Genomic DNA, 26,832 nt, shown 5'->3' on the forward strand with positions numbered 1-26,832 from the left:
ATGACTGGGCACATATCTTTAGAATTTGTAGCCAGAAAAGAACCAGTACTAGTAAAATTGTTAGAATTATTTAAGTTTCATTTGGCCAGTTTATGCTGCCATTCACCTTTGCTCAACCCCATGCATGACTCTGTTAGGTTGGCCAGTCCCACTGTAGACAGCTTTCAAATGTAATCTGAATTGTCATGTACCAAATTCTGCGTGGGCTTGCCAGGCTGTTGGAGTGGCTCCCACTGCTGCCATCCTGAAAAGGCATGGAAGCATGTGTCTGCACAAATGCAGGAGCCTGCATTTCAGGGTTTAAATCAGTCTGTTCTCTGACATGGTACTTATTGCAGAGCATCTCAGGGCAAGCCAGTAATCAGCCAAAATTAGAACCTGAAGATTCCCTGACTTGCAGGGAGGAGTTGTGTCTAAATCTCTGTAGTTATACTGATGCATTTATTCATATTTGGCAGATTCGGGGATACATTTTGGACGTATCATTCATAGGCAGTTTGGTCAGAGCAATGGAAGATGTTGATTTTTTCCTATTGGTACACATTTATCAGGTCTGGTTGCTGTTTCCATCCTATATGTTGCAGGAAATTTTATTAGTGTTCTGAATAGCGAAAATTTAAAGAAACCCTGCTCTTCTTTCATAAGGTGTAGTAGTCAGGATGCACCTGTGAAATTTCTGTCTCATAAATGTGACTCATTTCTGTCATCCAGAGGGTCTAAAATGAGTTTTAAATAAATATGTCCACTTTGAAAGGTCTTATTGCCAAATCATTTTCTATAAAGGCAATGTTCTTTTGTAAGGGTTAGGTTTCCTCTCTTCTACTTGCCAGTAAAGATCTTCTTTCCTGCATATCTGACCTCTCTGAGATAAGATTTCCTTGTGTCAGCATTTAATGTCACGTGAGCATTATCAGCCTGGGAATTTCATGTTGGTGGCTGTTGTCTGATGGTTATAGAATGGTCATTGCTCCACAAGGTGCTGATCAGAAAGGTTAAAAACATGAGAAAGCCATTCAGCACAGCAGAGACTTAAAGGCTATGTTGCATTACCTGCTTCTTTTTTGAGAGGGAACAGATTCATCTCCAGAAATCTGAAATAAGGAGGTTTCGCCACAGAATTACTTTCTCCTTTCTGTCTGCCCCAAGATTCAATAAATTCTTTGAAACAGTGTTACAGAAGGCTGTGTAAGAGTTAACTCCATTAGGTTTTTTCTTTCTTAACTACTTACTACTAAGAATTCTATTTTACAGAAAGTGAGCCTCTGAATTCATATTTAAGACAGTGCTTTTGGCTGTCTTCAAGAGAGTAAGTCAGTACCAAGTGCACCTGACTGATCCCAAGTATTTGTACTCATTTGCAATAGTGTGTCACAAAGTCAGTCCTGGGATGGATTCCAGTGCATCAGTGTCTGCAGATTTTTGCTGCCAGATGTGTTTCCTGTACATCACTTATTGATATATGGGACCATCAATCTGATGATGATCTGAATATTTCCAGAAGGTTTTACAGCATTTCTGTTTTCCAAGATGGTCGATAGTTTAAGTCTGGCCCTGACAGGCATGGCAGAGAAGCTCATGAGAACATTTTGGCTGAATTTCTGATGATGTTCATGAGGTAGAGGAGCAGCAGCTGCTGTACTAGTAACAGAAAGAGAGAAAGACTAATTCCAGGGCAAGGCAGCTTTCAAAGGCAAGTGAGCATCATGTGACTGAATGTGTATAATTTAAAAGAAAAAGAAAAAAGCTAGAACTTCAGCACAGCCTGTCTCTCCAGTATATGAGAAGTGAAGCAAATGAATACGGCCTTGAATACACTTTTTAATTTTTCAACACTGTATTTTGCCAACTTTAGTTCACTCTGTTGACTGTTCAGTCAGACCGTTTTTAAATTAAAAAGGAATACACGGTTGAATTATTTATTAAACAAAAGGTGCTTCCGTGCATGCAGACTACCTGGGTTTTGAATTTCTTTTGCTGTTGGAATTTGAAGAAAGTGCATTGCTAATAAGTTAAGAGATGGAACAACTATCCTTCTTCTCAAATAAGTCTTTCTCTGTCTCTGATGCAGACAGTAAGATAACTTGTGTCTATCCAGCCAGAGAAGAGTGCCTGATCTTCATTGAAATTTCTAATTTTGACCTTAGTGTGAAGTTGTTTCCCCAGGTTGCTGGGCTTCATAGAGACAGAATTTCTGGTAGGGAAATGTGTTTGCAAATCAAGCCAATCTTGATTATCTCTTAATTTTATAGGTGCTCTTGATGGGTTAAAACATGTATTTACTGGTGGGTTAATGTTAAGGAGCTGTAAGTGAGCAGAAGAAGGCTTGCAAAATCTTTGCACATTGTTGCCACCAGCCTGTATGTCCCTGGAGTTACCAGCTCATCTTGGGGTGATGAGGACCTCGTACAGTGACTTTGCTCAGTCCCCATTACTGGTTGTTGCAGATTGGTGCACAGCCAGGGCTTCTTGTCCTTATGGCCTCTGAGTGCCTGATCTCACCCTGTCCTCTTCCCCAGGAGTAAACATGCACCAGCTTGTTGTTGCACTAGACTTTCTGGACTCCAAATTCCTTTGGCTGATGGCTGCAGGGAAAACGTTCAGGCTGGGAAATCAGGGAGGGTCTTCCATCAGCCACGGGACTGTGGTCTCCATAGCTTGCTGAAAAATAAGAGGGCTTTTTTATCTGGGATTGAGAAAGGAATTGATGTGCTGAATCTGGGGAAACATCTGTCCAGGAGGTTGGTGCTTCTCATCACTGATGTGGGACTGATAACCACCTAGGATCCCAGTGAGATGCCCTGCAAAAGGCTGGCCATGGGAGCAGAGAGGCTTTAGGGAGAGGCTGATGAGACTGGCCAGGCTCTGACGAGCTCCCAGGCACCCCAGTGTGCGGCAGGGTTTGTGAGCTGGGAGCTTTTCTGTGGAAGCAAGGCACTGAGCAGTAGCGAGTGGCTGGGCACACCCTGGCTTTGATAGCTACAGATGGAGACCTAAAAGATTGCAGGGCCACAGTCCAACACCAGCACATGTAAAATAAGGCTCAGGATTTAGATAACTCTGTTCCAGCATACTGACGTGCATGGCCACAGTCCAACTCCAACACATGCAAAATTAGTTTCAGGATCATTCCAGCATACTGAAGCCTATGCCTAAACCAGTTATTGCCACAAGCTCAGCTAAATCAGAGGACAGCATTCAAAATATTTTAATTTTTTTTTTTCACCAGAGAAGTTCAGATGAAAAAATTTTATATTTTCATAGTAGAAGAGGAAAACTGGTATATTGATAGATAAGCTCCATAGGCAGCATTTCAGAATTTTTATAGCCCACAAATAGCATGTCATGGTATCCATTTACATTAAGGCTATTTTACAAAACATGGCTATAAGTTGACCTAGTAATGTACTTTTTGAGATACATTAGTATAAAAAAAATTAATTAGTCCTTTCAGATAATATCATGTTCTCAGTATTCTCACGGTAAACTGTTAAAACAATGAGGAAAAAACCTATACTGAAGAGTTATAGGATCCCTTCTCAAGATTCAATGTAATGAATTTAATCAATATTTTTCCATTACAGCAAAACTCATGTAATTAACATATTTTATTTATAGAAAAAAGGTGCTAGTAAAGTAGATTCAGCAGTTTAGAGTTGCTTGTAAGTATTTATTCAAATGCAGTTTTTTTTTTTTTTTTTTGTGAAATGGATAAAGAAGTTGGAAATTATCCTCAAGTGGCCTGAACCAAAGAAGTTAAATGGGAGAAAAATTATTTACAAAAGTATTTATATTAGCTCAAAGTGGCCATTTAGTTTGAAAGGAGCATTGGAAAGTTAAAAGTAAGAAAATACAGATACTGGAAAAGCTTCTCATATCATAGTCCAAATGTTGTAATACACACCATGACATTATTCACTCTTTAGAGACTCTGTCAGCACCTCTCTAATCAGTAATCTCTAAATGGAATGAGAGTCTTTAATTCTTTCTCATTTTGTTGAGGAGAAAATTAGTAATTTAGCTACCTCGAGTTCTTTTTACGTGCCCGGTTCTTTTGTTGTTTTTTTTGTTTTGTTTTGTTTTGTTTTGTTTTTTTGCTGGTTTCTACAGAAAGACATTCCTGCAACATTTTAAATAATTTATGCTTTTCTTTAGTAGAATGAGTTTTTATAAAATCTGATGACCTGCTACTGGCACTTCTGTGCTGATTTTTCCTCTCTGTTATAAGATAATAATAATGAAAAAGGGTTTTATTAAACAATAGTATGCAAGAACTTACCCAATGATACCTGATGCCCTGAGAGCTGCTTATAATGAAGGCAGAATCTCACTTGGAAAAAAAATTGGTTTGTTTTTTAGATTTTTTTAAACCTAGAAACCGAGGGCAAAACTTGGCTAGTATAATTAATAAATATTTCTATACAAGTACTCAAAAGATTTTAAAAAATACCAATTCATTTAGAAAACTACAATGAGATAGGTGTTAATTTTTACTTTTTAGAGCCTCAGAGATTGCATTATTGGGAACATGAGAAGAACCAAGAGAAAAAGATTCAACAGAACTCTCTTCCACCCAGATTCATAATTTTTCTTATAATTTACTGACACCATCTTGGATTTCCTTCATGGTACAGCCTGCACACTGTACCAAATGGTTCTGTTTGTCCCACGAGTGTTTTAGGAACAAGATGAGGTCATGGTGAGGCACCCCTGACCCCTCTGGTTTGTAGGGCTGTCGAGCTCCTAATGTGGAAGAAACAAAGTATGGAAGCAAGAAGGCAATATATTCATTCACAGAAGTCCAGTTAATGGTTATTTTAGTTGATTAGCTAGCAACTTCATTTTCTCCCTCATGAAATTGCCTCCACAGATCCTTACTTCTGGAGCTTAATCAGCAGTAGCAATCCATCCCAGGAGTGGGAGATCAGGAGTACTTAATTAAAGAGGGACTGTAAGGCAACTCTCCCAAATTGGATATCTGATCTAGCCTTGGCATCAGGAGAGCAATGCTAGGTAAAAGTGTTTATCAAGCTCCATGTAGCCACTCTGCAAATCTCAGAGATGGGAATATGATGCAGACAGCTTGTAGAAGCTGCTATAACCTGAGTAGTATGGGTTTTAAGGCCATCTGGTACCTGAACACCTGCCTACAAATAACACATACAAATCCAAAAGTTGGTCCAGTTGGACAGCCTCTCTGCTTAGATTCCCCTCTGGAATTCTGTCCAAAAGCAGTATACAATCTGTATGAAGTTTGGGGAGACTGTTCTGTCTGGTCATTAATCAAGTGCCCGTTTCAAATTTAGGAGACAAGATTAAAGTTAACCCAGGTGAGTCAAGAGTTTGGGTAAGAAAACTGAAATTCACAGACTGATGTTCACACTAACTTTTGGTAAAGCTCCAGAATTTTTTACACTTGTTTTAAGAAAGGGAGGGCAAAACCATATGAAGTGTGTCATAGGAAAGGTTTGGGAGATAACCCTGCTGTCAGAAGCATAATTGGACACTGAAGTAAATTTTGGGGAGAGATGGAAAAGACCATCAGCAAAAAAACAAGGAAAGATCCGTTAACATGTATTTAAGCCCAACTTTCCTGGTCCAAAAGATCCAAAAGCTGCTTTGCTTGTGAAGACACACATTATGAGTGTCCTGGCAGCTCAGGTGTTCTCTTCTGAAGGAAGCAGGAACTAGCACAAGCTAGATAAATGACATTCTGATAAAAGGCAAAGTAAATTCACTTCTGTTCACTCCTCTTTTCCTGTGGAAATGGTACACAAGTCTAGGTTCACGAGCCTCACCTGACCAGCTAGGTGATTTGGGATTGGAAGTGCTTTCAGCTGTACAGTCAGGGAAGGAAGTGGGATTTTAAGGTCACGATTTTGGAGTGGCAGATCTGAAAAACCAGTGAAGGGGTTAGATGATGGAAGAGTTTTTCATGTTAAGGTCTTGGGAAAGAAGTTTTATTATGTAATTTGTGCATGTGTGTGTGTGTGTGTGTGTGTGTGTGTGGTGTGTGTAATAGCCTTAAGTCAGGAAGAAGGTGAAGTGAGACATACCTGCATGTGCCTGTATATTTAAGAAAAAATCTCTAGCACTCTCTTAAGTTTTATTTCAATTCAATTCTATCAAAACTAATATTGTAATAATGTGCTGAAGTCCTGTCTCAAATATAAGTGTTGAAGTTACATTGAGCTCAGTAGGACTGGAGAGGTGTACAGCAATGAAATTAAAATTTGAACCTCACTTCTTCTCATGCTGAGCTAAGAATATGTGTGAGGGTTTGCAGGATAATGATATTTAACTGTAATCTTCTTGAGGTATGAATGGCATTCCATTGATTTTCCACAACTGAACTTGGTACTGCTGATTAATAAAACAATAAATACAGAGAATGAACTATTTTGTGTTTTATTAACAATTTGCATTTCTTACAGTATTTCATTTTCAATAAGTATAAAATCATACCCTCGAATGGTAAGATGTAATTGCTGATCATGTATCTCTTTGTTCCAGACACTTTTATAAAAGTGTATGTATTATGTATGATGTGACCTTCAAATGCCATGAATGCGTTGTGCAATAAACTGTCAATATTTGTGGCTATAAGGTACTAGATGACTTTTACAATAATTGGAACAGCTTTATTAAAAGCTTGGATCACTCAGCTGGTTAAAGAGAAAGACACAGGCCAGTGTTCATCTGGGAGTTTCCTTCTGCCAACTGTTAAATGAAAGATATTGTTAGGTGCTTAAGATGTCTTCTTTCTTAAAATAAAACCCCCCAAAAAAACCAGTTAAAGAAGTCTTATACAAAAAATATTCTCTCAAAAAATATTTTTTTTCACCATGCTTAATTTTTGGTCAGAACTGAGCTCTGTCAGCTAAAGGCTAGTAAACAACCCTGTGTTTTTAGTGCTAAATATGAGTTTCTATGTCTTTTGGTCACACGATTCTTCAAAGAAATGAAACAGCTAAAATGATGTACTCAGAAACTGTGTTTGATCTCAGATTATCTTAAAAGGTTTTAAAATTTTAGAAAAAATTGAAAAGTAAGACTGCTAAGAACTCAAGAAAAAAAAACCTCTGTAGGGAATTTGATTGAAATGAAAAGAAGAGGATAAGAAACATTTTGTGATTAACAAAATCTTAATTTTGTTTAAGTGTTCCATTAATGTCTCTCTGTGCTGTGTGTACAGATTTTGCATGTGTCTCAGAGTACCACAATGAAAAGCACTAAGATATAACCAGCACTGCACACATACAGTATTGCCATGCAAAGTGTTTTGAACCCATGGGGTGTGAAAACCACCAGTCAAGGGTGTGGTGCTCCAGGAGTGGGTTTAAGGTGTGTGTGCAGCCACCACATCACCAGTTACTGAGCAATTGCTTACAATATTTTGGCTCCCCTCCTGTTGAGCTTGCAATAACACCCAGCTCCTCCCTGCAGCCCAAGGTGCTGGCTGTGACTGCCAGTTGCTCACTTCTACAAGCTGCAAGTCTTGCCTCCTACAAATGGTTCTGAGCCTTTTGCTTCAGTTTAATTTAGACTGTGTTTTAAGTTTAACTCTGCCAGTTAATTGTTAATGGAGGCAGGGCAGTTTGTGCATGTTGTTTGTCTGTGTGGCTCTAAGGGCTAAGAGGGAATTCTCATGTCAGACGTGGTATCTTTTTATTTACCAGTGGAACCTTTGTATAATCTTTATTTCTAATAACACAAACAATGTGAATGCTGCTTTCTCACTAGTAGGCCTCCTTTCCAATTCTCTTCTAAAATAGCTCTGTGTTTAAACAAATTCTCTGCCAATCCATAGTAACAGTTTAAGATTCCCTAATATGGCCATTATAAAACCTAAATCCTTGATGAAACAATAGAGACAGCAAGTTGTTCCTGACCTAAGACATTAGTAACTCTTTCCGGAGGCCTAAAATATAACTGTAATATTTAGTAATATTAGAAGCCTTCATTTGAAACCATGAACTTCACCAGCAAAAAACTGTAGTGACATCCACTAATAAGGTTCTAATTTCAAATGATGAGCACAGGGCCAGATTCTGTTCTCATTTACATTGGATGATACTAATTGAAGCTACTTCAGGTAGCTAGAAAAATATGATTAATTATATCTCTAATTATATTCCTATTTTCCACTATTTTCAGTATTATTAAAGCTTTCTCTTAGGAATAGGCAAGGAAGGGAAAGCATGTTTTCCTAGAAACTTGGCATATTCTATGTTGCTTCCTAGGGAATGAGGTGAGTTCAGGCATACTTGCAAGAAGCAGACGGAAGTGACAGAATTAACACACTGAATATCCAGTAACTCCTTTCTTGACATTAGATTTCCTGCCACAAGATGGGCTAATCTGGGTGGTTTATAGGTCATCAAAAAATAGGTGTGTTCACTACCACTTCTTGTTGTACCATGTTTCATTAACTTTTGCAGACATGTTTGAAGAACTACAAATATTTAGAATTTCAGAAATACATGAAAATCTGGGATTATGTGCAGCTTTAAAAGCTTCTGGCCACATTTTCAAAGGGTTCTTTAATAGTGTCGAAAATTGTGCAAGAGCAAACACATACTTGTAAGTCTGATTACCTATTTTGTGAGTTGATTACCTTTTCCATGTGATTGCCTGTTTTTGGCTAATTTGGCAAACCTTGTGTCAACAAATTCCAACTGACTTCACTGATGATTTAGTCTTCATGAGGGCTGCAATTTAGCCCCTTTGAACATGAAAGCAGCTCTTTGTGAATCCCTGCACCTTCACATATACCCAGCAAATAAATACTCTGGAAATTTATGGGACATGTATGTAAAGGTTCCTTTCAGAATTTGGCTGCTATCATGACTGAAGTCAGTGCTGCAGCCTAACCAAATGAAAAGAATTGTCTTTTTACAAAAGCAATCCACCCTTTTCTAATCATATTTGTAGGCTCATTCCAGACAGGTGGACCAGTTGTGCAGAACATATATGGAAATGTCAAAGAATTTTTTTTTGTTTTGTTTTTCATATGACTGCCTAGATAGCTTCTGCTTTGAGTACACAGACTCACTATCTAAGTTTGTCTTCTCTTTTCTGGCAATATCCACTGAAGTTGGCATTTCTCCTCTGTGACATCTGTATCTGTGTGCTGAGCCATGGCCATGGCTCATTTCTGGCTAGGCCATTTCTGAGAACCAGCAGTAAGATATTGACTGTAAAACAGAGTTCACTGGTGTCTTTCTCACTTTCTTTTAACCTTCTAGTGTAAAAGTGCTCCTGGCTCCAAAACTGTTTGTTGGGATTATCAGTCTCTGTGGAAACTTCCTTTCTGCCTGTGGCAGTGATGTGGAACCAGCCTGATCTCCCTGCTAGATGAGGAGAGGTGGCTTTTAGGCCTGCCTCTCCTGAGAGCTGGGCATCTGTCTGAAGAAGGGCAATCTCTCAAATGCTGATCTTATGGAATGATTCATTTTTATTTCAGTCTGCATGCCAAATCGATTTGCTCATCTTTTGGCCAAGTTGGCCTTTGGTTATGCAGTTAATCGCCACCTGCTGATAGGGATGTTGAAGTGAACTTTTTTCCTTGCATTTACCCCATGAGAACATGGACACAGTCACATTAAGTGCAGGTGAGGCATGGTGTGCAGGAGATGTCCCTGTCATGTGTCCCAGAAGCTGCTTTGTGGCTGCATTCCTCTGTGTCCTGGGTCAGGGAGCACTCTCTGCCTGCCCAGCAGGTACAGCACACAAGCAGCTGGGGACTCACAGCTGTTCCTTGTCCTTAGACTGGCACAAAGACCAGTTTCACACTTAAAACTAAACGCTGCTTTTCTCATTTCTGTCCAGGACTTTTGCTGTGAACAGACACAAAGTGAAAGGAAAGCTCAGTGAGAGTAAGTTCAGAGGCAAGGCTTGGATGTCTCACATCTAGGATGTACATCTATATACTTTATATACTTTAGTCTCTTATTTCCTGCACTTTAATCAGGAAAGGTTGGGATGGGCAGGAAGATATTCAGGATGCCAACCTGCCTGTAATGGAAGTGGAATAGTAAAAGAAGCAGTGTAATCCCACATGTATCAAGTGCACATCATATAGACCACATAACTCAGGGAACCACAATGGCTGTAAGATAAGTAACTGTTCTCTTTCCTTCCTGATCTTTTATCCTCAGATTTGAGAAGCCCCCAAAACCATAGCTCAAATCCTGAGTAAATCATAAATTAATCTGTGGAGGCCAATCCTAGTTCTGCAGATGTGTAAAACTACTTTTTGCTATATTTTTGCACAGTTTAACAGAGCTGAGAGTTTCTGCTTGTGAAGGTGCTTTCACTAACAGGAGAAGGGGGAACACCAAAGGTGTAAAATACATGATTATTGGTAAGGTTGAGGATTTTTTATTTCCCACATATTCTGATGTTGGCATAGTCTGTATTCTTCAGTTTGCTTCTTAACTTTTTTCTTGTGAGTCTCTTCTTTTTTCATCCTTAGTTTGCACAGATCACTTTTGAGAGACTCTGCATAAGAAAACCTTGGTAGCAGAGTCAGTGAGACTTAAACACATTTTAAAGTTAAGCACATTTTAAACTTAAGTGCTTTGACAAAGAGGTACAATGTGCCAAAATGGGGCCCTAGCAAGAAGCTGGGTCAGCATTTGATGGGGAGAGTCGGCAGCCTTGAACATCTCTTTTCATTGTTTGCAATAAAAGAAGTTGGATGTAAAGCTGCTCATTCAGGTAGCGATGGCCTCCAGCGCTTCGGTGGGCTTTGTAGGCAGAGGAATTCAAAAGAAAACCCCTCAGCCCAGCTTTAAAGCCTTAGGAATGCTTTCACTGTGGGAAGGAAAATTCTTCAAGGTAAGGCCCCTGTTGGAGTAAAGCCTTTGGAGCTATCTACTGTATGTCTACTTAAATCTAAAAGAGAACTCTTCAGACCACCCACATCTTTCTTTGCTTCATTGTTGTTTTCAGTTTGCTTTTTCAGAGGGATTAGTGCTAGAGTAAACTCTATCGTCTTGCTCCCTTGAAAAAATTCAATTTTGTGCAAAGTGAAAATTAGACTCTTAAATCTGCAAAGAGAGCTGTTCATCTTACAAATTTATTCTTTTTTATTGGGCCACACATATTCTAGATAGAAAGATAAAAGGCAAATGGATAACAGGCCATCATTTAGAGTGACATATAGCAAAACATAGCTAGTAGACTTATTCTGTAAATTCCTCCTGAGTGGCTTGTTAACTTTATCTATATATTTATCTATAATGCTCATATAGTATTTATTGAAAACCAAAATAAAATCCTTCAGTCTATCATCATGCATTCTGTGTTTTGCACTTCAGAAAAATCTTTTTGCACTCAGGATTTTTTTTTTTTTTCCCAAAGACGCTTAAGCCATAATTATATACAAGTTTTGAGGAGTAAAAACAGAGAAAATCTAAACTCTTTAGGGATATTGGAATTATAGGCTAGCACCTATGGATGTTTCCCTAGACTCACAAAGACAAAATAGACTCCTGTAGTGTTCAGCTTTACATACTTGAAGATAATTCAAAATGACATTTACTAGCTTTCTAACTTAAATATTATGCTTTAGCTCTGCAGTCTAAGAACAGTCAGAAAATGTTGAACAAGAATGTGATGTGAAAACTATCAGATATGCCTTTTGAAAAGTAGTAATAGCTTGATTGCATACATGACTGAGATAAGCATATATATATATATGTAATTTTCTTTTAAATAGCTCTATCATTTCCTTTTTTCAGACTTAAGCAAAATAGTTTAGAGGAACTGTTTTATAATACACACTGAAATGCCTGTTAGGGTTACCTTTACCAGAAACATGGTATTTGTGTCCCTGTTACTGTGAGAATAAATTTTATTAGAGGCAAATATTTAAGTCTTTCTCATGTCCCATTACTTCCATTTAAAAGGCAATGCTGTGTAAGCTGCACTGTGTTTCCTGACAGCTTTAGTTACACATCAAATGGGTAAAGGCAGAACATTTTTAGTCCGTGGTTTATGGTTGAAATACTCAAGTCTCTGTGAGCAGGTTTTAACTCTGTGCTCCCCACCTGGATGTAACCCAGATAGCTCAGCTCTGCACAGGGTGTGATGCTGTGTCCATGTGTCCTGCTCCTGGCGTGCCAGGAGTGTCAATCCGGGTCACAGCTTCAACATTTGCCAAGGTTTTTGGAGAAATCATGAGTTGGTGCTTATAGTGATACTGAATTGATGCTTATACTGATGGTGCATGACCCTCTATGTACAAGATGATGGATGAGCCTTGCGTGGTTTGTATAATGACTTTTTTTTTTTTTTTTTTTTTTTTTTTAATGCCTTACCTTTTTTTTTACAATTTTTATGTGAGTCTTTTGGTAAGCTATTTTATTCCTTGCCTGCTTGGATAAAAGCAGTTCATTCAAGATGGTTGAAATGGCTCTTTCTTTATGTCAGGAGAGAGAAGAGATGTCCTGGAGTCTCACCCATTGTGTTATGATGCAAAGAATAAGTGTGGCTGTGAACTCTGATGAGAAAACACAGGAGCTGCGGGTGAGAGGGAGATGGAATTCCCCCTCATCTGACCAGTTTTTTCATTGTTTTTCACAGGATATTTGGCCACTCTCTAGGCTGCCTGTTGTAATTCCAATGCTGAGATGTTGCAGAGGAAGTTGGTTAGATTTGTGTGTAGACATTGTCAGTGCTCTTGGATCCCCCATCAATAAAATTCCGTTGTTTTATGAGGTTTTAATACACGGTGCAAACTTTTTCCCTCTAAAAGCCTACAGCTTTTCACAATACTTATAAATTTAATAGATTCAACAAAACAACAATATCAAACTTTTGGGGAAAAAATTAATAGGAACTAAGCAAAAGAAGAAATCAAACCAGCTGCTGACACAGCTGTTTCTTTTCTTGTATAATTCAGTATATAAAGGTACCATATGCTGCTTAAAAACATGATAGAAAAGATGAAATAATTTAAGACAATAACAAGAAAATACATGAATTGTCAGCATTCTGTCAGATTTAAAGAATGAAGTAGACAGGTGTAGTATTGACATGTTTAACTTTGTGTTGTGTTAGCAGTTTTAGCGAGAACAACTTCTGACATGTGCTGAAGTGATGTGAGAACATTTCTGTGTTGCAGACATTGGAGAAGAAGCTGGGAGATCCGTAGGAGTCCAGCAGCCAGCTTTACTGAGAGACAGGAGCCTTGGTTCTGCCATGAAAGACTGCCCATATTGTGGAAAGACTTTCAGAACATCCCACCACTTAAAGGTCCACTTGAGAATACACACAGGTGAGAGGAACGAGTGAGCCACGTGTGTGTGGGGTGAACGTGGGTTGTGCCTGCAGCCTGAATTCCCACTGTAGATTTGGACTTATTAGTTGGAGAAAGTCTTCTGAGAAAGATGTATGACAGTCTTAAATAAAAGCACAAGGAATGTGTTGTTGGATAAAGACCACTTTAATAGAATCATCTTTTCCCAGTTGAGGTTATTTCTGTCTCCTTCCCTGCTTCATCACTGTTTCCTTCAATTACCCTTGTCCTTCAATAGGCATAAGCCTATTGGTTTCAGGCTTAGTTATACTAACTGCTTCAAAGGCCTTCCTTAGCATCTGCTTAGGGATTCTGTATGTTTTTCTCAGTTACTATTTTCGTTCCATTTAGCATGCTCATTTTTAACCTCTCCCTGTTCATATGAATGCATCAGCTCCACGAATCTGCTTTGTTTTTCTCCCCACTAGAACTCACACGACTTAGTACTTGTAAGTAATAAAACTTGTCATGCTTTGCACCATGGTAAAATTTCCCATATTTTATTTCAGTAACAATCACAACATTTGACCCTACAGAGATTTGCTACTGGGCTGGATATGTTTTGGTATTTCTCTCACTGGGAGGACTACTCTCAGTACAAGTTATTTCTAGTAAATTAAGTTTTAATATTTTGTTTGCTTGAAAGTACATTTGTGCATGGCAAGGTCCATGTAGAGACACAGTTTAAGAAGACTTTATCCATAATTAAATTCTGACATAAAATGTTGTAATCCTCAGGTCCTGTTGGCATAATTTGAAATTCTGTATATGGTCAATAGGATCTTGTTTTCTTCCCAGTGTTAATTGTCATGGTAAGCTTTGGGAGAGTATTTAAAACCTGATATTTGGAATACTTAGTTTTGGAAACAGACAAAATAAGCCCCATAACTGTAATTTTCTTTTTAAACTATTTTAATTGAATTTCAGAATCTTACTGCTACTTTCCTAATAAGAAGGTAAAATAATTGCATGAAGAAATCCAACCCAGTTATACCTCCTACTTGAAAAATTTCACGTTTATTTTTTATTTCACTGAAGTACCAATGTTTCCCTTCCTTCCCAAAATCAGCAGTCATGTTTCTCCTGTGTGCATGCACAGGTCTAATACTTAATGTTGGGTTTGTGAAGGTGAGGCCTGATTTTGAAAAATAGAAAATTAAAATTATTTAAAGGGAAACATACCACATATAAAATGGGAGAATTTGTTCACTGTATTTTTCATCTTCTTTTTTTTTGCATTGTGGAAATTTAAACTGAAATTTAAAATTTGGCACTCAAATGTAGTTTTTTCTGATTGGATTGCAAACCATTTAGGGCAAGAATATTCTTCTCTTTGTGTTTTGAACTTTAAGTTGGGGATGGGGGGGAAGAAGAAACCTGGTGAGAACCCTATTTGTGTGCTGTCCAATGCAGTAAAAGTAAAGGAATTATAGTTATTTTATTGGAAAATAATCTTATAATTATGGATGTCAAAGAGTTTGACATTTTTTTAGTATTTGAGAGGCAAAAAAAACTTCTTTAAAATAACATGAGGTGACCCATCTTTTCATTTTGTTTTATTACATAGTGATCACTTTGTTGTTATGTTAAACATGGCAGTGATTATACATTTGGAATTTGTGCCTTAGAACTAATGGGAAATAAATTAATTACAATGGGAAATATTCCATAAAAAATGCATATTAATACTGACTAAAGAAAATTGAAACAAGAAAAAAAATAAACTGTATAATATAACAAAAAAATTTTAAAAAGAAACTATGGAAACAACATTTACAATGTATTTAAAAATCATTATAATTTTAAAATAGGTAAAGATCAATTTCCATTAGGTTGAGAACAAAGTATTTGTAAATAATGACAAGAGTATATTTAAGTGAAGCAATGTTTTACATATTAAAAATAATCCTAATAAATAATATAAAAATGTAAATTGGCAAATTACTAGAATTATTAAATAAAAATTAAGTTGCTTTGCAGTAAGTGGAAGTGATGTAATGGATACCAGTTATTAAACAAATATTGGTTAGCTCCTGCTTCTCAGGGACAGTTTCCTGCCTTTTATGCCACACTCTGTCTTTATTATATGCCTGGATCATATAACTGACTGATAAAAAACACTTTAGTGTATTTCTCCACTACATTAACTCAATTACTGTTCTTGTTCTCACAGCACCTGTTTGTTAGAGATGAGCTCAAGCAGTTGAGCAGAAGTCAGGTTCCTTTGAACATCTGTGTGTTTGGAGGCACACGACTGGGTTGGTTTGGTACTCATGCCAAGAGCAGACCCAAAGTCTCATCCAGCCAGGAGGTGCTTCTGTGGCAAGTGGCCCAAAAAAGCTGGAGAAGCAGCTTAATCTTGCACAAGAGGAGGAAGCTGTGCTCTGTTTATGAAGAATTAGCCAGTGGCTTGGGTTGCTTCTTTTTTCTGTTGAATATTTCGTGGTTGCAACCTACTCCTCACTGAGCCCTGGTTTCTGTGTGGTTTGGTATCACATAATAAGCCTGTGAAGGTAAAAGAAAAGAAAACAAATCAAAATTTTATTTAGCACACTCAGTTTTATCCCAACACAACCGTAGAGGATTTTTCATATCTATCTCAGGGATATTCAGGCAGGAAGAACTTTAAGGGGAAGATAGTAAGATATGATTTCTGATTGTTCCTATGTGATAAGAGGAAAAGGGAATAATTATGTGAAATCAGTTTCTCCTCTTTCTTTCTCTAAAAACAGTTGATGGATGAGAAAATTCCCTGGGACAGCCCTGAATGGAGAGAGGAAGGATTTTCAGGCCAAAATGCTTGCAAGCCTTGAGTCTCAGAGAGGACAGACAGGGCTCTTCATGCCCTCTTAGATGAGTTCTTTATGCTGACCAGAGATGGGCAGTGCTGCCCTCAGCTCACAGAAACTCTTTGGGGAGGAGAGCAGGGGCAGGAGCAGAGCTGTCTGTGCACAGCAGGGCATGGCAGGCTTGTGGGGGCTGCCCACTTTGGGAATCAGCCTCCTTTCTGTAAGATAGTGCCTTAAACAGCTGAGAAGGGCATAGCACAAAAAGCTCTGAGATGCTCAGTTTTTGTGAAAAAGAAAACTATCAGTTTATCTCAGACCTATTATGTGCCATGTGCAGGTCCTTCCAGAGCTGTAATTTTGCCCCTCTGGAGGCAGCAACTTCAGGTCCCTTCATTTAGGGAGCTGAGCATCTCCTTTATGTTCCTGAGCACTTCCAACCCCCTCAAAACACAATAAGTGGTGTGGGTTTTACATTGCATGCCTTGGCCTTTGGACTGTGCAGAAAGAGTTAAGAGTAAGAAACTGAAATTTCATATGTCCTGCCTTTGACAGGGGGCACATTATGTAGGAGCTGGTTTCAGATTGGCTCTAGCACCTCTTTGCATCTTGCATTAGCCCTCGGAAGCTACTAGAGATGTAGACCAGTTTGGGTTTGTGCTGTCATTACATGCTCAGGTACACTCCCAGTATGACAGACAAAATTAAATCCCTTGAGTAAAGGAAAATGTGCATGAGCACGGGAAAGATGGTTTGGATTGTGCTAAACAGAAGGAACCTAAGAAAGAGATGAATAGGAAGCAAAGTCTTGGCAGGGCTGTGTCCATTGACTGAGTCTGTTACGATATGGATGACACACATCTAGCATATATTAGATGTATTATATGCATTTACTGTGTGACTGCATTTTCCCTTGGAAATGTGACTAGCCAATTTTAAACCATGCTTAGATGAACTGATGAAATACAGTAAAAATGGTGCTGTTTTAAATGAATTCAATTCACATTTCCTTCCTAAAAAAAGACTGCCTGTTGCCATTCTCTGAAGGCGCTTGTAGTGGGATGAGCAATATGAATAATTAAGGAAAATGGGTATGTGTGCTCCAAGAGGAGACAATTTTGGTATTGAACATCCTTTATTCTTACATTTCTAAGATGAACTAAAAGGACTTTTCATTTCTCTAGATTCCTCCAGATTTCCCATCCTTAACATTGTACAGCATGCCTTTTCTCCTGTCTTAATGACATCCCAAACTTTTGTTGAAAATAATTGATTGAATTTAAATTTCCTTAAAAGTTTAAGAGGTAATGTTACAGTATAAATTTCCTACCAAACACTAAGTAGGGAAATATCCATTAGTGAAATTAACTACAGTTTCTAGGTAGCTAACAATGTGCAGTATACAGTAGGGCATGGCTAATGAACACTGCAGTGGGTGATATTTCATTATACAAATTAATGCTCACATTTTAATGGGAAAGTCACATAATGAATCTCAGCTTCAGTGACAGCAATTAGAGACACAGATTGTCCCCTTCTGGACAAGGCACTGTTTAGCAATAAGCAGCTGTGTAAAAAGTCTTCAGGTTTACAACATATATATATGCTTTGGGGGAATTGCGTACAGTTTATATTAATGTACTGAATCTTCCCTGCAAAGTAACAATCATATTTATCTCTCTGCATTTTAACTAAGTAAAGACATGTAAAAATTAATATTGCAGATGAGATATAAATAAAGGAAAATATTCAATTATAAAAGTTTATAAGAATTAAAATATTTTATACTGATAGCAAGTACACAAATGAAAAAATATTTATTAAAATGAGCAAAACCATCCAAATTCTGTACTGTTACAGGTAGTTTCATCTTATATAATAGAGAAAAATGACTAGTAAAGGAAAGTAGTAAAGAGAAGAAGTTAACTAGTATTTCTGACAAACAGATTAATTGTGTGGTGAAACATGTGCAGGATCCAAAAATAATCCTACAGAACCTTTGATATTCCATTTGGTTTAAAAAGTGTGAAGTGAATGATTAGAATGATAAAAGAAATTACCGTGTAAGAATAGGCATAATAATGAACTAATTAAACCATACAGCAATTCATTTCCAAAATATCTACTGCACAATGGATAAAATAGGTTATCAATAACTGTTTCAATGGTAAAATAAAAAATGCTGGAAAATGTTTTCAATATTTTCATTAAGCAGTGTTCTCTGCAATTGTAAGATGTTTGATTTCATTTGCTTTGCGTGAAAGCAAACTAGCTTGTTAAGAAACGTGTGGGGTGGGATTGCAGCTCACATTGTCCCCAAGTGGTTGTCACAGCCCCACTGCAAGTGGGGCTGCCAAGTGTTTGGGGCTGGGGTTCTTATCCTGGTGCACAGCTGCCTCTGTGCTGAGGAACTGCACCACGAGGAGCAGAAGGGCACAATCCACTCAAGAAATCTCATTTGAAAGGGAGAGTGGGGCATTCAGTGGGGAAAGGGAGTGTGGGGTGCAGGACAGATTGTTAAGCTGTAGGTTAAATATGAAAATCTAATAAAGAAACTAACAGCACTAAGTTTAAATAAATAGAAGTAAAGAAGTTTGATAAGGGAAACTAAAAGCAATAGTAAGAAATATGTATCTAGGAGGGTTATGGAAAATGGGGTAAAATTCTGTGGATCTGTCAGGTCAAACAGCTGGTATCTCACTAATACTGGACAAGAATGGATAATAAATTATCAACCATGGTATAGAAGACTAAATACTCTTCTGATTCTCAGAAAGAAGCATGATGGTTCTCATAAGCATTTTCCAATGACACAGTATTCCCCCATTAAGTAATGAGGCTGTTATGCTGTAGCCCACTGCATTTTAGCATTTTTTTAGAATGAATGAGACTGGATAACTTATAGATAAAATCTTTAAAACCTTGGCTGAAGAGCTCTCCAAATCATTAAAGTTCATTGAAAAAAAATGCCCCAAACCGTCTGGGAACACAGAGCAAGATTCAGAATACTCATAGTGGTAATAAAGGTCTTGGCTTTTCCCAAAAGAAAGAATATTAAGACCTTGAAATTTGGACTACCCTGACAAAAGTTTGGGGTAAAATTACAAAATGAACTGGTTAACGAATTGAAAATCGGTAGCATAGTCAATTCAATTTTATTTTATGAAAGGAAGTTTCATCAAGTTTCTTCACACAAAAGTAGCCTGTTCCATGTGGAAATCCCCTTCCCCCCCCCAAAAAAAAAACAACCACCAACAAAACAGCCACCAAAAAAAAAAAAAAAAAATCCCCCATAAATCAGTATACAAAGAGGAAATAAACTCTCATAAACTCTCAGTTCCACAGCAGCACTTTCAGCTCCATCTATTTGGTATTTTGTCATTATTTGAAAGACTATATAAAAATCACTGTTGATAAAATTTACCAATGGCACAAAAAATGGTAAGATGCTAAAAATCATGGGGAGGCACTGATTAGTCACTTAGTCAAGTGGGCTCTTTTCAACAATATGAATTTTAAATCAGCAACATGTAAAGGAAAAAATACTAGAGGCGGTGATGAACTGGGCCTGGGACTGTGGTTGAGAAGCAACAGAATATGAGCTGTTAGTTGATTGCTAAATCTATGGATGTAAACACAGTCTTGGACTGTATAAAATTGCTGTCAAGTTGAAATTTCATCAAAGCTTTAGTGGGTATCTATAATTTAAAAGGACACTGAAAAATTGGGAAGGATGTTCCACTCAAGGATGAGAGAATGTGAAGAAGTGACTGCTTTTCTGTCTGCAAATATATTCCTCAGGAAAAAGACTTTTTACTTCAAAAAATCTGTTCAATCTAACAGGGAAAAATGTAGAAATGTTCAGTAGTAGGAAGCAAACACTGGACAAATTCAAACTAGAAATAAGATACATTTTGAGCCATAAAAATACTTAATCAGTCAAACAGTTTACTTAGGGACATGTTGGATTCTTATTCACTGCCATTGTTGAAACAGAATTTGTTTAAACTAAAGCAGGTAAGTTTTGTTTCAAAATGTATTTACACTCTTATGCTGGAATTATCGTGTGAGGATCTTTGGCTTGTGTTGTAGAACAGATAAGACTAGATGATCATAATTGTCCCTTCTGGCTTTAAAATCTGTAAATCTGGTTATAATCTGGCTGTGGTCTCCTTGCACAGCCCATGGCAGACGGTTCCCCTGACCAGCAGGGTCAGATTGTGTTCTGGGCAGGACTGGGGATCTCCTGCATAGGTTATACAGCTGGGTGGTTTATAAACCTGCTGTACAAATAGACCTGATTCTACTGGGCAACATGTCTGTTTCCAGTTATCTACCAAGCTTTGTGCAGATTTTACAAGCAGCATTGAATTTTTATTGTTTTACTTTATCCTGATAGAAAATGGTTCCTCTGAGATATCTTGTGTCTTGTAAACCAGAGCAGTAGGTAGATCAGAACTGTGATTATGCTGCCCAGATAAGGTACTCCATGTAAGATTTTCTGGTTTTGTTCATTGTACATGCTGGAATATTCTCTCATTCTACTCCACTGTGAAAAATTTTGCAGGCATGCAAACAGGGCCAGAGAATTAGCAAATTCAGGCTGGATATTGCCTTTGTGAACAATGAAAAATGACTCTTGGATATGAAATGCAGAAAATTATTTTGAAAAAGTCATGTTTCCTCACTCCTACATGGCAACATTAATTTATGTGAACTGATATTAAGTGTTAAATAACTCATCCAGACACTGCTCTTGGCAATAATACCAGGGTAGTCATTACACCAGGATGAATTCTCTGAAACCTTTCCTCAAAGTATGAGACACAAACAGGTTGTCTTCTAACAAGAATCATAGCCTACCTCCCTTGTCCCCTGCAGTGTTCTTTGGACGTGTGCTACTGCATTCGCTGATAGAATCCTGGAAATTACTGATCCTTTGGGTTTTCCACTGAAACTGGCTTGGTTTGTGATTAGACTGGGATTTTTCTAACAGCAGCTTATAACTCTGTTTTGTCATTTGTACAGGGTCTTACACAGGGTGTAGCTGGTTATTAATTTGAATGGATGAAGTAGCATCTAAATAACTGCACAATTACTGAATTTAGGAAATACTGACAGACTAAATTAAAAAGATTCAAAGATGATTGACTCCATCCTACTCCCTTCTCCCAATGCCTGCCCTTGAAATAGCAGCATTTAGGACTGCTTTGAAGTAAAGCAACCACTGCCAGTATTTGGATCTGGAGGAGAACAGCGAGGTTTGGAATAGTTCCCTTTGAACAATGCTGTTTGGCCAGTCCTGCATTGCAAAGGTGGCACAGTGTGTTGCTACATGTTGAGTTCAATTTCAGACCTTCAGCTTTAGATCTCATTTCTAGCCATGTGAGGGGTGGGAGCACCACAAAGGCAGCACACCAAGGCTGGGAGAGATTTGAAGTTTTTATCACACTGTTTCAGTCAGTGTCTTCTTTCAGTCCAGTGCCCGTGGCATTGGTGGTGAGCTGTGTGCAGATCTCCTCTGCTGAAAGGAAGATCAGTCTGTGGAGAGGCCTTAGAGCAGAAAATGGAATGACTTCAAGGCTTAGCAATTCAGAATAAGAGTATGTTGTACCCAGGGCTTTAGACTGAAGGTAATTTTAGAAGTACAAAATAGAACTAGCATTTTCTGTAGTTAGCATTTCTAAACTTTCTTGTACACATTTTTACATAAGCCTACTGCTCTAAGCAATGTCTGCATGTTTTTAGCAACATCATTTCAGACTATATTAGACATTTCTTCTTCTCCCTGCAACAGTTCTCCAGCAGTTGATGTAGTGCCTGCAATGCTGGGACACAATTTTTGATGGTGCCACTTGATGTGCAATGCAAACACACTGAACTATCGTTAGAATAAAAGGAAGTGCTCAATATAATTGTGTTAAAGATTTCTGTGCAGGCATAGGGGATGCTGAGGGAGAGCTTTTCAGTTAAGAGGAGTGAAAATTCAAAAGAGAGAACATTTAACCCTGTAGAGTCTGGCACTTGTTTTTCACCAGTCTCATTATGTCTTATGCAACACCTGAACTACTGAAGTTGTGTCAGAAGTCACTGGTGACTGCTTACAGTAACTGGTGGGACAAACATCAGAACAGCTGAAAGTGGCTCCAAAAATACCCCAGTGAAAAGATGCTGTAAAGCCAGCATTACTGTCTGTCCCTGTTCTGACTGGCAGCACAGCTGTCAGAGTTTGCACACTCCCAAACAGCCCTGCAGAAATGCAAACAAACAGACAGCCAGTGTCCCCTGTCCTTGTCCCTGCTCCCAAGGGCTGTGATGGCTGTGTGTGTGCCCAGCTGCCCACCTGGGAGCAGGGGAGCCCAGACAGGAGTGCTCTGTCTCAGGGTTGTGGCTCAGTAGGAACTGTTTGTTTCTGCACTGCTCATACTAAACGCAGCCCCTGCTCCTCATCAGTGAAGCGCCAGAGCTCAATTAGGTGATTGGGAAAGACTCAGAAGTTTCACTGAAATGTTTAAATCTGATTTCTTCAGTTAAGCTGTGTGGACCGAGGCCTAAAGCATGAACCATGCTAATTACTGCCTCCCCCTCTGCTGAGCACCTCTTGTTTGAGGTTCTGCACTGTTCTCCTCTAAAAAGGTCGATTGATGTGGTTGGATATAAAGCTCTCATGTCTCACCGTTTAGCTTCAGGATTATGTTATGGATTTAGAATTTCACTGCTTGTAAGCTGCTTCAGCCCAGGCTGGACTGCAGCACATATCCAGCCCCTGCTCATGGCAGAGCTCTCTGCAGAGCTCCACAGCCATGGGAGTGTCCAGGCTCGCATCTCCTTTGTGAATTCCTGCCATCACTGAGAGCAGCAGCTTCCCAAGTATTTACCAGACCTTCAACTGAGTCCCTAGCTTAAATAACAGAAGTTTGAAAGCTTTTCAATTTTGTTTTTAGCAGATTTTGAGGTTATTTGAAAGCGGATAACTTTCCAGCTGGTTTGGTTAACTACATAATATTATACAGCATTTTTACTTTGGAGGAAGTTTTCAGAACAAATGTTTCCATTATACTATTTGAAGAGACTTGCCTTTGTCTTTTGGATTACTTAGGAAAGAAAAAAAGTTACCTAGAGAAAATAGTTTCTTCTTCTTGCAGAGCTCCCTCATAAAAACAATTGGCAGTATTGACAGCTTGCAGGTCTTTCAGATTTCTGCCACTTTTAGTAAGGATTTCAGTACTTTTTCATTTTAAAGAAATTCTGGAGTGCTAACAATGCTCTGCAATAATTTAGATATACTTTTGCTTAGATGTATATTCTATTTTGATATGTCTTTATCTTATGTTATATGTTAATATTTATTATATGTGTAAAATCTTCTGGCTCTTTGAAAGTAAAGGAAGAACAATAAAAGTTTAGTGTAGACTTCAAATATTTATTTAATTCATGGAAATCACCTTATATGTTTTAAAAGTCTATTCAAGCCAAACCTAGAAAAGTGCTTATGATAGGTAAATTACACATTTTACTACTTGAGCCTTAGAAATGTCATTAGTACAAAATTAAAGGACTGCAAAAACCAGTAGATAATACTAATTTCAAATACAGAAACTAAATATATTTTGTACTTTTTATTACTCTATTTCTTTTTTACAGACTACTTTTTATTTTAACTATATGTTCTTATGTGCTGCAATCATAATGTAGTGTAATGATATTAATATTTTATAGAATATGTATTTATAGTTCTTTATTTAGAAACAATGCAGTAGGTCTGCAGATCTTTGAATCCTTCTGGAATGGTGCCCTCCAAATAATGATAAATTACTTGTGCAGTATGCCATTTGCTAATTATATCCATGATTTACTGCAGAGCAAGACTTAAATCATTCATTTCAGTCTTGCGTAACAGTGCCATAAAATTTTTAGGTTTAAAAATGGTTTCCATGTGTATAATTTAAACAAATTTTAGAGCAATTGTATACACAAAATATTGCAACCATCCATTTGTTACATTCTTTGTCTCCCTTTTTTTTAAACTTGTACTTTTAATGATTACTGTGGTTGAAATTGTTATGCTTCATTTTCATAATCATAGCTTTTAATTCTACAACAGTTTTCTACATGTTAGATTAAGAAAAGGATGTCTAATTGTGTGTAGATACCAGGTCATTCCTGAATAGCCCAACACTCTAGAAACCCATTTTAGAAATACTCAGTTTATGAATTAGTCATCGATTAAAGGCATTTCTTTTTTAAAAAGGGATTATTAGCACCAAGATCTTGTTTTTAAGCAGCTAATGCTGACTTTTTAATTTCTCCACTCATCCATAGACCAAAGCACAGTTAACTCTCTTTTAATTTTCCTCTCTGTCCACACCCATAGGTGAGAAGCCTTACAAGTGTCCACATTGTGACTATGCTGGCACTCAGTCCGCATCCCTCAAATACCACTTGGAGCGGCACCATCGGGAGCGGCAGAACGGAGCAGGACCCCTCTCTGGGCAGAGTGCAGGGCAGGAGCACAAGGATGAGGCACCGAGTAAAAGCTCTGTGTTTATTAGACCAGACATACTGAGAGGAGCCTTCAAGGGACTTCCCGGTATCGACTTCCGAAGCGGCATGGTCTCACAGCAGTGGACGTCAGGAATGCTGGCTTCTGGAGATCAGCAAGGACAGGCAGCTGGCATGTCATCTGAAGGATCTTCAGAAAATATGAAGGGTTCAGACATATCTTCCAAAGGAACACACTTCTCTGAACTTGGCCGTGCTTACCAGAGCATGGTCGGGAACGGTGTGAACTTTCAAGGGTCTTTGCAAGCTTTCATGGACAGCTTTGTCCTAAGTTCTTTGAAGAAAGAAAAAGAAATGAAGGATAAAGCTCTCTCAGATCCACTTTCAGCAAAAGCTCTGGGCTCAGATGGTGGTGAGGAGAAGATAAATAGCAAGTCCTCACAGCGGAAAACAGAGAAGTCTCAATACGAGCCTCTGGACTTGTCGGTAAGGCCGGACGCAGCCTCCCTGCCAGGCTCCTCTGTCACTGTACAGGACAACATTGCTTGGCACGGCTGCTTATTTTGTTCCTTTACCACTTCATCCATGGAGCTAATGGCTCTGCACCTCCAAGCCAATCACCTGGGCAAGGCTAAGCGTAAAGACATCATAGGCAACAACAAAGAGCAGCCCAGAGAAGTTCCAGCCTCGGTGAACAAAGCGAGCTTGCTCCCCTCTGTGCAGTCCAGCAAGGAGGCAGGAGTTCCAAACATGCTGAGCCAGCTGGACTCAGCTCCTGAGAAAATGACCCAAGGACAAAATAAGGAGACCCTGGGAGAGCAAAAGAGTGCTGCCTGGCCCAGCCACATGGAATCCACTTTTTGCAATTTTACAACAGACTTCTATAAGCAGTTCGGTGTTTATCCTGGTGTTATTGGCACGGGAACACAAAATTCTTGCACCGGTAATGAATCCGAAATAAAAACACAATCTGAAGATGACCCAAATATTCTGCTCTCTGACTCTGTAAATAAAAGTGCTATTGATGACCTTTCTGACATAGCTTCATCTGAGGATATGGAATCTTCCAAGGAAGAAAACATTGAAGATGAGGACATTGACACAGAACCAGATATTATGAATAAGCAGTTGTCTGCCCTAAATAAAGAAAGCAGTGAAGGAGGTGACAATATACAAAGTGCAGTCACCTCACAACCCACACAAGGGCTTGTATCACCACTGCCACAAGCTTCAGAAAAGCAGTGGCACAGTCAGAATCTTCTCTCCTCACACGAAACTGCACAAGAAGTGATGAAACCCGACCAAGTTCAGGGGCCGCAGGTCCTGGAGAAGCAGATGAACATGTTGTCAGTCCTAAGAGCTTACAGCTCTGATGGCTTAGCAGCCTTTAATGGACTTGCAAGTAGCACAGCAACTAGTGGATGTATCAAGAGACCTGACTTGTGTGGTAAGTTTTAGACCTTCTTTTAGACCATTTCAGAAAACACTTGTGCAGAATCATGAAGCTGCTCTTTAAATATACTTAGTCATGTTTGTTAGTAATACATTTTTTTAAATGTTAAACCCTGTGGGCCAAATTCTTGTCCTATATGTGGTCTACTCCATTGAAATCAGCAGTGCTGCATGCATACTTAAACAGGATTTTAGAAAGAACTTGCTTTTTAAACTAGAGTAGCAGCAATATAGACTATCTGTGCTAGTGGCATCGGAAGGGGATACTTACTGCTTTAGCATACTGAAAGGAGGAAAAAGTTTTAAAAAATTCACATGGTAACTTGCAAACTTTTCAGTATTTTGATACATGAACCCACAAAAAACACTGGATGCTTTGCCAAGCAAACCTTGCTTTCTATCTTTCTTTTGTTTTCCCCTTTCTTTCTTTGGATTGGCATGTGTTTAGTTATCACAACATCAATGAAATCAAAGGCCAAGTACATAGAATGTGTCTACCTGTGTTGAATAGATTTTATTTTTCTTTTCTTTAATTTTCTTTCCCTCTTTTTTTTTTTTTTTTAAATTCAATTTTTTTGGTTTGGCTCAATGGCACACATGCAGTACTTGCCCTTGACCATTTTCACTATTCTAACTAGCAGTTGTGTAAATTGTGATTTGCCTGATTAAGAATATGCCTCCAGGTAATTAAAATAACAACACACCAAACAAACAAAACCATCTTTTACCCTTTATAGTCTCTGATTTACAAAACTGCAGTTTTACTTCCTCATATCACACACTTCATAT

The 26,832-nt window shown here is 38.3% G+C and overlaps 1 protein-coding gene across 13 annotated transcripts in view; it reads left to right on the plus strand.

Moving 5' to 3' along the window:
- Nucleotides 1-26,832, plus strand: part of ZNF536 (zinc finger protein 536) — a 342,685-nt gene that overhangs the window by 198,736 nt on the left and 117,117 nt on the right. For all 13 annotated transcript variants that reach the window (XM_079316181.1, XM_079316174.1, XM_079316173.1 and 10 more), the window contains 2 exons: nucleotides 13,130-13,282; nucleotides 24,464-26,038. In XM_079316181.1, coding sequence (XP_079172307.1) covers nucleotides 13,130-13,282; nucleotides 24,464-26,038 — 1,728 coding nt within the window. The remainder of the gene's footprint in view (nucleotides 1-13,129; nucleotides 13,283-24,463; nucleotides 26,039-26,832) is intronic.

The sequence above is a fragment of the Erithacus rubecula genome (assembly GCF_903797595.1).
Source record: "Erithacus rubecula genome assembly, chromosome: 12".
Taxonomy (NCBI): domain Eukaryota; kingdom Metazoa; phylum Chordata; class Aves; order Passeriformes; family Muscicapidae; genus Erithacus; species Erithacus rubecula.